Consider the following 14611-nt stretch of genomic DNA (forward strand, 5'->3'; position numbering starts at 1 on the left):
ACCTGTCTTGGTCTAGCCACCATTTAAATTTCTCACAATGTCCCTAGCCAACTAGTCCCAACTGGCCAGAATTGCTCAGAAATGGTTTTTTTTTCAGGGTAGGGCAAGCTATATCAGTGGACCCTCTCAAAATATTGTGCCCTTAACAGATGCCTAGGGGAACCAAAAGAAGCAAAATTGTGTAGACCAATCTGAAGAGCTATAAATCTAGATTAAGGTCTGAATGCCTACAGTGCAGCCTGGTCTTCTTGGCACTTAAGTTGGCCTGTCAAGCGATTAAAATCTTTTTGCTCCAGAGTAGTGTAACTTCTCACAAAGGCAACTTTGATTTTCAGCTTTGCAATCTGGTGGCAGATAGCATTTAAGAATCAGGTGTATCAAGAGCAGCAAGACTGTCTCCTGAACATATTTGAATTACTCCATGAGTCGGGAAGTCTATCCTGTCTCATCAGAGTCAAATGTTTCAAGAACAGATGTTCTCTTGGGCAGATTAGAACTAGATTACCTATTTCTTTATAGACCAGTCACAAGACCTTGGCCACTCACTCCCTGAATTACAGGCATCTGTAGTCAGTTTAATGTTTTGGTGAACACTCATGATAATTCACAAGCCTGTCAGGAAGCCCACAGACTCTAAAAGTTTGACTTTGTAAATGTAGTCAAGAATTATACTTGTCCTTGCAGAGATCACTTCTTTTTTGCAGATGAAAGGACAGGTAGAATGCTAATACTGTGATGATGAGTTTGAACTAACTGGCCTGATATCGATCTAGTCAGCCTTTTTGAAATAGCATTGTGCTCTGCAAAATATGGTTTTCATAACTTTTAACCTATGTAGACACAAACTAAATATGATTTAAAATGCCATCAAGATCTAGTAAATAAATGAACATCCTGCATTTGTTTTAAATTACGTTCCTTGTTACACACATACATAGGAACTCAGGAATCGAGGATTAACTCTTTGAGGTTTCTACCAACAGCAAAGGTAAATGCTTTAATTTGGACTACTATTGGCAACCTAAAGGTTTTTTTTCCAGATATAACAGAGACTTGAGACATTCAGTGTTGTCTTCCTAAAAGGGGACAGTGGACATAGTTTGCTGGATCTGAGTGAAAGTTCCCTTACTACTGTAAATGGATTTAAATTTATTTTCTGTGTCTTCCTGTCCATTGTCCTACTCTCCCCATGGCCAATACATGAAGTGGCCTTAGGGCACTTCCACAAAGGGGAAAAACCACAATGAAGTGGCTTTAAAAAACCTGCTTCGACATGGGTTTTTGTCCCCACACCTCCTCCTAAAACTCGGGCTTTCTCAGGGGCTGTCAAGAAGAGAACACCCCCCCCCCCCAAGCCCTTAAAATATTTTTTTAAAACTTACCAGGCAACTATTAAGCTGCTCCAGCAATTTGCTACCCCACCCCGACCTCCTGGTGCAACACTTCTATGTGCCAGGAGGATTGCCAGAACAGCTTAATGGTGGTCCAGTAAGTTTTTTTAAGGACTTTGGGGGGGGGGTTCATAGAAAGGGGCGTGTCATCTCGCACCTTTGGACTCCAGGAGCCCAAAAGTGTGAAATGGCTGTGGGGAAAATATGATTGTGGGGTAAAATTCCAACAGTCCCTGCATTATGGAGCCTGTTTGGAAGGGCTCTTAGTCTGCATTGATATTCCTCCAGATCAGGGGTACCAAACTAAGGCCTGCAGCCCTCCAAGGTCATTCACCTAGCGCCTGCCCTAAACTTTAGACTTAGGGATGCCCTAAGTCTGAAATGACCTGAAGGTATACAATAATAACAGCCTTAATTAACTTGACTGTCTCATAAGCCAAATGCAGAGCCCACACTTTCCACAGAAATACTGATAAGTTTATGTTGGCTAAAATTGTTCTTCATTTTAAATATTGTATTGTTCTTTCATATATATTTTTTCCACACTACAAATAAGATATATGCAGTGTGCATAGGAATTGGGCCATGCTGTTCCAAAACTGTAGTCTGCCCCCCCCCCCAAAAGTCTGGGGGATTATAAACTGGCCATCTGCTTAAAAGGTTTGAGAAGGTCTTCTCCACATCATCTTAACTGAAAACAGAAGTGACAAAATGCAGGCCTGAATTATATTTATTCAAAACTTGGAACTGTCTGTATGTATACCTATGAGGTTTCACCAAATACTTCCAAAATGTTAATTAGCTTTTCTTTTCTTATGCTATCATAGTATCTATGAGAATATCCAATGTTATATAGTGGTTTCAGTTTTGGACTAGGACACTGGAAAACAAGGTTCAAATCTCTGTTGGGCTGTGAAAACCTTGCAGGTGACCTTGTCTAGTAGACGTATTTTCCTGGCATCAGAGGAAGCCAATGGCAAGCTCCCTCTAAACAAATCCCCCCCCCCCCCATGATACATTCACTGTGGGGTTGCCACAAGTCAGAAATTACTTGAACATACAGAACAATGAGAAATTTGAGAAATCACTGGTTCAAAATTCATCTCATCCTCAGTGAGATGAATCTTCAGTAGTATTCATTCAGTTTCGGACTCTTTTGCCTGCTCTCATATAACCATAATGCTGCCATCCATTGTGTGGTGGTAGTACTGTAAGGATTGTTGAAATAACACCCAATCTGTCAAGATTGTGAGAAAAGTTGTCTTTTCCATTGTTTTGCAGGCCTAGCATGTGAGAATGTGTATGGGTAGAGAAAGAGAACTATTTGCATGGAGAATAAGGAAGCATTCAAATCCCATTGATTGCTAAACAACATGTGTCTCAGAATAAGACTTCTGCATGGAATGATAATTAAGCTTCCCAACTCCAGTTCATATCTTGGGCAGATAAATTTTGTCCACTGCTTTAAACACTCAAAAATACTTCTTCAGTTTCAATGAAGGTGGTGGAGGTGGATTATCTCCATCATCTTCTTTATCAATGTTATTACATTTGGATGTGGGCATTCTTTGAGTACATAGATGAAAACACAAATAAAATGAAACCACGACATAGGGACAATAATCACATGACTGCAGTCACTTTTGGGGGTCCATTAAAAACAGATAACATGTTGAAAGGAGAAAGTGCATTGGATTATACTGTAACATTATATTTTCTTCCTCTATAGAGGATTACGGTTCTTGGAAGTTTGCCTAGAAATGATTCCCAGCAATAATGAGAAGTCATTGGGCTCTACTAAGCACAGATAGGAATGTCTTCTTTAGCAAACACTCAGCTATCTGTTGTTAACCTGGAGGGTTATGTTTAACAGGGTGTAATTTACCAGTGTTGATAAGGCACTTAGGGTCAGCTTAGTCTTCAATAGCATGCCAACCTCGATCATGACTTCATTGCTTTGGGTCCCAGGGAAGGCATACATTGTCAGAGAAACCTGCCAATGAGGAGTTCAACCTACCACTGGTTGCCTCCAATTCCAAAAGTCCAAGTAGATATTTTTGCATTTGTACTTCCAGTATAATTCTTCATAATATCTTGTTAAAAGGTAGAAAAAGAAGTCCATGCAATATAATTTCCATTGTTTATTCCTTTTTTTCTGAAACATAACATCAAACTCTCTATAAAATATTTCTAATATATACCATTGTCCAAAGACTTATGAAACTGCTCTGGTGCCTGATGTGCTTCGAGCATAGCCTATTATTTGAGGATTATATGACACTACAAGAAAACTACTCCATTGAGATCATTTTCTATATTTTTCTGTTCTCACAAGCCCTTCAGGAATAGCATTTTAAATCTATTGAAAATTCAGATTTTTTCAATAAATGTTCAAGTGTTTTGATTATTGTCAAAGCTCTGTTTTGCCCTCTAGTTAATATGTAATATTTCCTAGGCATTATCAGAAGAAGCTTAAGAATGCAATGACATTTATGAGACATATCAACCAGAAACTGGAACCAAGGTGTTGATATTCCTTATGTGACATTGTATTAATAGTACAGAATCCAAAGTACCAATTTTCCCAAGAAAATGTAAGTTTAAGGGCATTTTCAAAGAAACAATATATTGTGTTTGCTTGAGTGTAATACACACATTTTTGGGCTAAATTGCTTAGCCAAAATTGAGATGCACTACACTTGAGTAAATGTAGTCAGAGACATTGTTTTCATCTGCTATGTGGTTCACTCCATTGTCACCTGCCTTACCTAGAGCTTTCCACTCCCTGGAAGAGCACAAGAGACATCAATTAAAATAGGAGGGAGAGAAGAGGCACAAAGAGGGATTCTTCCTTTTGTAGAAGCCTGTAGAATAAGAGAGGAAAAGGAAGAAAGAGAAAAAAATGGTTGAAGAGAGGCCCCTCCATTTCTTTTCTCTATCCCATCCATACAGTTTTGCAGCTTGAGGACTTTGTGCCCTCTTCTTTTGGGCAACATGGTTTGAACCTAAAAAGTAACAATCATACCATCCTCCAGTTACGGTAGCCATTTTACCATTTTTGTTGACACTGCTTGGATGGAGCCTTTTTGGGCTCACTTGAGGATATTGTAGTCATCTATACATTCCCCCCCCCCCTCCATATTAGGCATCTACAAGTATTATATTCATACTGGGAGAGTGTGGGTCATGTTTGGGGTATGAGTCTTTTTTTGAGGTGGTTGGGCTGACATTTTTAATTGGGTTAATATACATTGTTTTATGGCTGAAGTCATGGACAGGGATTTAATCCAGCTTCTTTCTCAGTTCTCCCCTTTTGCCCCCCCCCCCCCGATATACTTTTAATGTAGATGTTATTAAAGTAATGTCACTTTCCTTCTAAATGTCCTCTGTCTAATTCAAACATACTGTGTTTAATTTCCATTGTTTAGTATTCCCACTATGGCTAGATTGTGGCTAATGTTGTCTAAATGCAAAGCCTAATCATCTATTGGAAACTATGGAGGAAATCAAATGATAAAAGTGTTCTGATAGCCAAGTTTAAAATTCATATTACTGGCAAAAATTCATCTTAGGCCAGTGATTTTTTCTAGATTGACTTCTCCTTTCAGTTTTCATGAGGATAAAATAGAAGGGAAATCACTATTTTCCCCTGAGGTTCTTGGAAGAAAGATTATGCAAAATGTAATTTGTAAAACGGTATTGCAGCTCTTTCAAAAGAAAGCTATCCCTGCCAGTTTGCCATTTCATAATGCAGAGAATTTTATTGCATCTTCCCTAAGCGCTAAGCTATTTTCTGCATTAAAGAATGGCAAATTGATCACCATACCACACTAAATACCTGTCCTAGAATGGAAAATTCTGATCCTGAAAGAAACCTGAGGTGTTCATTATCGAATAAAGGTAATGATTTGCAGAGGTGTAATTAGAAAGGAAGGAAAGAAGGAAAGATTTATTGCCTCACGTTTTGGGACTGAATTCTAATAAATGAACTGACAACCTCATTCATGCCTTGCAATGAAACATGTTATTGTCCTAATATTGTCTAAACTGAAATGTTTCATTTGTATTAGAGATAAATGTTTATTCCATCCTTTGTGTTCATAAAACCAAATTATACTAAGGCACATATCTGGGTCAGCCTAAAAGGTATAACAAATTCAACCCAAAATTTAATGTTACAGGAACTACTGAATCATTAATGTTAATGAAATACAATAATGAGAAGTGCAAGCAATAAAAATGAGACTTTATTCTGTTAATTGTTTACTAGCTGACAACTCAAGACCACTTTATCTGAAAAGACGTCTCAAGTATTCTGTAAGCCTAGAATATTGCTACTGATTTCTAAGGGTTTAGATTTAGACCAAATTAATGATGGGGGGGGGGATTTGACCAGCTATCAAATGTTTTTCTGTCTGTGCCTTTAGGACCACCGCCTTTTTGCCCTTATTTAAATTGGCCTCTCAATCCTAAACACATTTATTTTGATGTGGTAATTGATTTTGTCCTGAAGGGAGAAAATGATTCCAATAAGGTTTGGAAATAAGGTTTGAATCATAGACTTCATCTCTATGTAAGCTGACCCCAGTTAAATTCCTCTTCTAAAGTATAGAATGTCAAAAAAGCATAAATACTTTGGCCCTAATTCTGCCAAAGATTTAAGTACTTTCATTAGTCAAAGTAATGAGTCTCTCTTTCCTGTCTTCCCCAGAAGAAAGGAATGACACATTGACTTGTTGTGACTATCAAGTGAATTTAGGCTGCAGTCCCATACCATCACCTGAAACAAACCCAACTGAAGGACAAAGGTCTTGTTTCTGAGAGGATTCAGCTATAAAGAACTGATCCTCTTCTTTAATAATAATACCACTAATGTATGTTACAGAACAGCACTGGAAAATGAATGGGTTAATTAGTCATAATTCATTAAGTTAAGTAGGAAGACTGCCTTCTACTTTACACAGCATTATTGTTTCTTTAGGAAGTCGTGTCAAATTATATGTTATTATATGTCCAAAGCATGATAGCTTCAATTTCACCATGCTGGCTTCTAAAGAGAGTTGAGGCTTAATTTGCTCTGAGACCCATTTATTTATGTTTCTGGTAGTTCATGTTACCTGTAGAACCATCCCCTAGCACCAAATATCAGTACTGAACAATATGGATAGTCTAAAGACTTGGAGGTTAATGTTTATAGCACTGTAAGACTTCAGCTGAAGAGTTTCCTAAAGCTTTCTAAAAGCAATACCAAAAAGGGGCACATCAAATGATATATTAAGGACGTTTCTTTGGTTGGTAATGGAATTGCTATACTGAAATTATCTCCTTGTTGTATCCTTCTAGGACCAATTACATCACAACCTCCAACCTGTAGCAGTGACCAGTTCACTTGCACATATGTTAAGCAGTGTGTGCCCCTTTCTTCAAAATGCAACCTGGTAGAAGATTGTGGTGATGGGAGTGATGAAATGGCATGTCCTACAAAAAATCCTAACACAGGTTCTCCAAGCCTTTGCAAGGAAACAGAATTCATGTGTGCAAACCAGTCGTGTATCCCATCACTCTTGAGATGTGATGGTGTGACTGACTGCAGGTTCAGTGAAGACGAAGTCAATTGTCGTAAGTCATGTGCTCTTATGCTGCTCAACTTGCACTATTTTTCTTCAGGTTCTTTGTGGGGAAAAAAACCTCAAGTCCCAAATAAATGAAGATTTGAATATTCAACCCAACCTACTTCAAATTAATTTGTAATACCCCCTTGGAACCCAACTGACATGGGCAATGATAAAGGAATATGGAATTACCAAAACATCTGATGGGGTGATTTTAGCATCCTAGGACACTTCCACCCCATCTGGAGAACTGATGGGCTCCCTTCCCGTCAGATGATGCAAGGGAGCTTCTGGTGGAAACCCTGCCCACAACTGGGGTGAAAGCATCACCAGACACTTCCCCAGCAACAGAGCCTCCTTACTATGGTGACACTTTCACCGTAGTAAGGGGAAAGTGTGGCTGAGAGAGAGCTGCACATAGAGTGATAGATTCACCCCGCAGCTCCTTCTTTCCTTCCCAGAAGCCCAGCAAAGCGGGACACTTTGCCAGAGTTTTATGATTAGGTCATTTAGTTATCTAAAACAATGCATCTCAATCTATCTGACAGCAGAATGGCATTTTTTTTCCTGCTGCACCAGCATCTGTTGCCATATTTATGCCCATTAGTTTCAATTGTTTCTTTCTTTCCTTGTCAGGAGCCAGCGGCCAATGGCTCATGAACTGGTACCAGTCCATGGACCACCACTTTTAAGTAGCACTGTTCTAAAACATGTGGAAGTTCCCTGTTTTGAAGTAGAATATTATGATAACAGAGATCATGTTTATTTTAATCTTTTTAAAATCAAATACAGTTTCACGTGAGGCAATTTTCATATTTCTGGGTAAGTGTCAAAGTCAAGAATCAAAGATCTTTTAAAACCAAAAAAGCTGAAATAGGTTACTTTTAATTGTAAATTAAGTATATTCAGTGTAAAGAGATGAAGAATGACAAGGATTATAGTCCAGAAACATTTGTAGGCACATGTGGTGCTTGCCCTGCTTTGAGTCATTTCTACTCAATACTTCTGCTATAGGTTTAAATAATCATGACGTGTAAATATCAGTCATTGGCTGATGGAAGTTTCCAAATAAGAGAAACTTCATGAGCATCCTGGTTACTCGAAAAGTACCAATGGAGGCAAATAAAGAACCTAGATGGGATAATTGACTTGTAGATAAATTTTCTTTGAAATGTTAGCCTGAACTACAGTATATTTTGGCATATAAGGCTACTTTTTAACCCAAGAAAATCTTCTCAAAAGTCAGGAGTCGTCTTATACATGGGTGTAGTCTTATCCACGGGAGTCATCTTAACTATATTTTAACTGGAAAGGTTGGGGGTCATCTTATATGCCCAGTCGTCTTATATGCCGGTAAATATATTTTAAGCATGCCATTTATAATTGATGACAACTTTGTTATGGTAATGTGGGAGTAGATGTTTTGTGTAAGAAGCCTGTGAACTCCATTCCCTTTTTACATTTATACAATAAATTCCAGGATTCATCATTCTTTAATTTCAAGTGTATGTATTTTGCAGTAGTTGCCATTGAATGACTTTAGTTTTTTAAAAAAACAAAAAACAAAAACACCATAGTAGATATTTCAACCTTGAAATACTGCCACCCCATTCAGTTTCTTTATACTGGCCATATTGTAGCCCTCTATTAAATTTTGGTACTCTTGGTGGTCTCTCATCCATACGGTCATTAAAAGTTGAGGCTGATGTGAAGACAAATAACATCATCACTAGCACTACCAATTAAAACTTGGGCAATACTTTGAAAGTTTGAGATAATTATATTTCTATATGAATTTCAAATTCATATGATGAATCCTCAATTTTAAAGTGTTAAGAAAAAAATCTGCCAACCTAGCAGATCGCAAACATGCAAAGGTGAGTAGGTCAATAGGTACCGCTTCTGCAGGAAGGCAACGGCGCTTTAAGCAATCAAGCTGGCCACATGACGTTGGAGGTGTCTATTGACAATCCCAGCTCTTCGGCCTAGAAATGAAGATGAGCACCACCACCCCAGAGTCAGACATGACTAGACTTAATGTCAGGGGAAAGTTGTACCTATACCTAAGAAATCTGCTCAAATTAGAAAGGCATGCGATTAAAACAAAATGTGCATTGTTTCCCTATGCATGTTAGATTCCCCGAAACCTCTATTACAGGTTTCAAAGATTTTTTGAGGGGGATTTGAGCCCAAAAACTTATTAACTAAAAACTCTTTTCATAGAGAAAAAGCTAGATTGGGGGTAGAGATAATCTGTAAAGACCATACAAATTCACGATGAAAAAATGAAGCATTCGTAAAATTGGCTATTCATCTCTTTGAAAACCATCATCTTTGCCATTACTGCCACAAGAAAATTCTTGCAATTAAAGATTTAAAGATTTGGGTAAACAGGAGGTTTTCTGCAGTACTATATAAAAAAGCTTGATAGTAGCGAATATATATTAGTGTTGCATTATAGCTATTAACATAGAGGATTTATTTCCTGTTTCGACTTGCAGAAGCATAAAAGTACTGTTTATTGTTACAGATGCTGTACTTAGCCAGCCCTTCTGCTATTCTCAGTCTCATACCAAAGAAAGTCTAATCTCATTTTAAAAAGAAAATGGGCATAATTTAAAATAAAAAATAGTTAAAAGAAGAAGAAGAAGAAGACAGAGATGTAACATTTATCTGCATTGCTCATATGCACCATCAGAGTGTTGCTGAGTTGCTTGCGGCTATGTGCGAGAAATTATTTTTTGGTCTTTCAGTCTGCCTTTAAAAGGATCCAGATTGTATCCCTATAAACCTTTAAAGACAGACAAAATGTAAAGGGATAAATTTTTTACTGTACTGAGATATTTCCTTCCCTGTGGTACAAACAAGAGTAGCAGCACCTGTAAAAACTTCATTAACATTCACGATCCTCCATATATTTAATATCAGCATCATGAAACATTCATAAGCTGGTGTTAATTGTCCCTTACAAAAGTCAGTTTTAACTATCAGAAACCCTGGGCTGCATGCAATATTCATTAACTGCAAAGCAGTAAATGCAACTTAAGAAAAAGGATAAACATTAAAATGGTTGAAGAACTCCAAGAGTTATAGTTAAGTCTTTGCCTAAAGCTTAACTATATGCAGAGAATAATAAATACTTGGGCCTCAATCTTGAAGAATCTCTCACTCTTAAGAGTCACCGTGACAGAATGAGGTGCTGAATTCATTGCCAGCAATTTGTGTTTCTTTACATAGAAAAGGTTGTATCAGATGTGCTGAGAAATCTACTTTAAAAAGCAATTAGTTGGTGCACTTAGTGTTCCAATGCCTAGAAAAAGTGTGTAGTTGCCATAATAGCTATCATTTTAAAATGTAACTTTTACTTTCCCATTTCACAAAAGCACCTGAAATAGTTTATTTATAGTTACCTTTTTTAAAGTCAGAAGACTGCAAGCCTGTGGTACAATGCAAAACACATCTGACTATCCTAACATTCAAAATGAATACAAACACAAGACAGAATAACAAAATATACTGTAAGAGCCACGTTTCCCTCCAAATAAAAATCTCTAAAAATGGGGTGCATCTTAGAATTGCAGGTGCTGTGTGTGTGTTTCTCATAATCGATGGAATGCTAGAATGGAAGAAATACAGTATATTCACTGGAGAATTGTATTCCTTTATCTACAGACCTATATATTTGCAAACATGTATTTTATTTAAAAAGGCAAAAACTATATAGAAAAGGGTGCCAATAAAGTATTGCCAAAATAACTTCTGCAGGGCTACTATCCTCTGGTGAAATGGTGAAAAGCAGGACAGTGCCAAACTGGCTTATGCATATTTGCTCAAAAGTAGAAAAGGACCGAATTGCTCAAGAGTAAACATAGGTAGCAAATAAAGGAAGCACCGAAGACCCATGCTTTCTGTGTGCTAGCAATCCTCTTTCACACACCCAGAGAAAAATACTCTTCTTCAGGCATATTCTCATGTGTTCCACAGCCACAAGAAGAAAGCAGCAATGGATAATTGTGAAGTAAAAAATGTAACTGAGGTATGCCTACATTTTGGGGAGAAGGAACTAATTACTAATAAGTCATGTAATGTATTCAGTCATCTCTTAGTTCTGTCTTGGTGGTGGAGTTGTTGGTAGTAACCATGTGGATTCCCTTTTGCAGCCAATCCTTGTCTCATTGTATGAACAGCAAGTTAAAATATGATGATACTATTTTATATAAGGGACACCATTTTACTACACCATTGTACTGAATAGAACTTGAGCTTCCAAAGATTTTGGAAGGACTCTTGAAGGGAACCCTGGTGGATACCAAGGGCATACTGTATTATTGTCTTACATATACCCCCTCCCCTTATTATTTATTATATGTATTTATATTTATATGCCATTTTTCTCTTCTGATGGAGACTGTTGCACAGAACCTACATGTTTCAGTTGGTTCCAATGATCTTGACAATTACTGGGTAAAGAATTCCCTATTTCACACCAAAATGGGATTAACATAGCGTCTTAACAAAGAATCTACTAACATGTCACATACCAAAACTTTTATTATGCAGTAAGCTTTCATGGTCCACTCTAATTGTTATTTTGCCATATTCTGATATTTAAGGTGATGCAAAACACTTCATGGTTCTTCCTGCGACAAACTAACATGGTTATATCTCTGGAACTCTATAAATTAAACACTCCAAAATTCATGCTGACTGAACTAGTGGAAGTAAACAGAAAAGTCAACCATTTTTGATAAAATTGAGCTAATTGAACTAATCCTATTCAAGGTTGAAGTACCCACACTAATAAAATCAACATAATTAGTTTATGAAATTCTATAGTATGCTGTTAAATCCCTAAGCTCAGTCAAGTGAAAGGATCTTTGATTTGTCTATACTCTGTGTGGGATCTTTCTGAAAACTCTTAAGATGTGACATTATGGAGTGACATATATTATGGGCAGAAGATTAAAAGATTATTAGTCACAAAGTTCATGCTCACTAATTATCTACTATATGTGCACACACACACATGTATATGGACATTTTGCACATTAATTTGAAAGCTTGTCTTGTATGTAGAATATTCATTCTGATTAAAAGGATAATTTAAAAAAGTACAATTAAAAGTCTTCTGTGCGGAAATGTGAAGTGTGAAATGGAGCTGGATTTATTTTCCAAATGCCTCTTTCACTGATTTTTCAAATATCTATTACATTGTAATGGAACTGGATTGATGGAATTCTGCTCAGGTGTAGTGGTTTCAGTGTTGAGCTAGAACTTCAGGAGGCTAGGGTTCAAAATCTACTTCAACCATAGAAAGCCACTGGGTGATTTTGAGCAAGTCATTCTCTTTCATCCTCAGAGGAAGGCAATGGCAAATATCCAAATGTGAGTATGAAAACCCCACCATATATCAAAAACAACTTGGAGGCCCATAGCAACAAAGCTGGAAGGAAGGGAGCACATGTATTCTATCCCCATTTGTCTCAGTTTCCACATGTGGAGAACAATAATCTAGAGAAGAGAGTCACTCTCTCATGACTTTACAGGGTTTCAAATATGTGGAGAACCTCTAAAATTAGAGGAAGCTCCATTCTTCAAAAATCACATTTCACAAGAGGAGATCTATGGTAGAAACAGATAAAGCTAGCATTCTTCCCTTTTCATGTGTCCAGTTATTGTCTTCTTCCATCCAGCGATTATTTGTAGACATGGATATTATCATGTACAAGCAGAGCTCTCCTCCTTTAAATAGATATCTATTAATTTTTAGGAATGTGAGAATCAATATGCATAGGGCCTGGGAACATAGACATATTCCAATCTTTATCATTTTAACTGGATAGGTTTAACTATGTGCTCAATTTTCCTTGAAAATGCTTTGCTTCATTTTATTAAATGATTTCCCTCATATATTTGCTTCCATTACTTTTGCATCACTGAAGTTACATGTAATCAAATATTGCACTGTTGATAAAGTCTGGAATCCAATTTCTAGTCCCAGTGTTGTCGGACTTCAACTCCTAACATAGCTGTTTGTTTTTATATATAGTTCTAATGTTGTTGGTTTTTATTATGTTTTATACTTTTGTTATGTATTTTAACGTGTTATATTTTAACTGTGTTGTTCGGGCTTGGTCCCATGTAAGCTGCCCCGCATCCCTTCGGGGAGATGGAAGCGAGGTACAAAACTAAAGTAGTTGTTGTTATTATTATTATTGTAGCCAATGAAGCACAGCCAATAAAGAAATAACTTTTAGTGTAAACATCTCTGAAGATCCATACAATTACTACCTTTTAATTAGGCCAAACTGTGTAAATTTTATACCAGAATTGTAATATATCTTTGAATGCAAAGATCACACTGTATGTGATTTCAATTCTTAAAACATGTCGCTATCATGCATATTTTGAGTAGCTCATTGAATATTGGTTATTTCCAGTTGTCCATATCCTTACTCTTTTTATTAATTCTGAAGTCAGAATGTAAAATTACTTTCCAAAAAACCCCAAATTGATCAGAAGGAAAAGTCATACCATAGGTTTTTGAGCAACAAGGATGAATAGAAATAATCTCAGAAAATGCTAGACAGTGTTTCATTAGTTAAAGTAAATCTTCTAATGACTGGGTGTTGTGAGTTTCTGGAAGAGTAAGCACAGTCATTCAGGTCACATCCCATAGATCAGTGATCCCATCATGAATTAGTTAGAGGCTAATACTTTCTCCCCCAAGATTATCCCTTTAGAGTTCCTTGAGGTTAGATGATGTGAGAGATTATAACTGAAATTTACAGTTTGATGGTAATCTGCTTGAAAAATAACATATATTACAGGCACAGTATATTTTGTTTTTTTGCTATAACATATTGGAAGAGTGTATTGTTGGTACTCTGATAACTATTCCATTTTATATCTATTGAATAGCTTCAAGAGAATGTTTGTGCTTTACATGTATATAAATATTCCATTTTGTGACTATTGTATGACTTCAGGAGAATGCTTGTGCTTTACATTGGTATAATACCAAATTTTCATCCAGTGATATAGCGTTAGTAGTACTAAATTAAATACTAAATTATAGTATATGTACCTCTTATTATTACTATTATTACTATTATAGTATAGTATATGTACCTCTTATAGTATATGCACCCTATACTAAATTATAGTATATGTACCTCTTGTTTTGAAATCCAAATTATTGCCTTAGTTGTTTGGGTTTTTTCTTTGTATTTTTAAAAATGCAAAAAGCAGCTACACACAAAACAAAATAAGTAAATATCTTGTTGTTCAACATGGATATTTGAGTTCTTTCAAATATCACAGATAGGTTATAAAGCCATAGCAATGCATGTTTACTAATATATTGGTTTTAATTGGTTATCTCTTTAAACATGTCAAACTTATTTTCATACATCTGGATGGTCCAACATGCCTACTACAAGTCAAGTGAACACTGGCACACATGCAGAATGTTGTACCACACCAACATTTTCAAGTAACCTGTTTATTAAGATACTAACAGATCCTGAGCATTCTCAAGATTCACAGATGTGTGCACATTTCTTTGTTAAGCATAAAGTGACTTCTTGTATATATGAAAGAGCCATG

The 14611-nt window shown here is 36.6% G+C and overlaps 1 protein-coding gene across 1 annotated transcript in view; it reads left to right on the forward strand.

Annotated features, from left to right (window-relative positions):
• The window catches only part of MALRD1 (MAM and LDL receptor class A domain containing 1), a 230601-nt gene that overhangs the window by 161010 nt on the left and 54980 nt on the right, over positions 1 to 14611 (forward strand). The window contains 1 exon segment of the mRNA XM_067470328.1: positions 6735 to 7010. Coding sequence (XP_067326429.1) covers positions 6735 to 7010 — 276 coding nt within the window.

Source organism: Anolis sagrei, chromosome 6, assembly GCF_037176765.1.
Source record: "Anolis sagrei isolate rAnoSag1 chromosome 6, rAnoSag1.mat, whole genome shotgun sequence".
NCBI classification, from domain to species: domain Eukaryota; kingdom Metazoa; phylum Chordata; class Lepidosauria; order Squamata; family Dactyloidae; genus Anolis; species Anolis sagrei.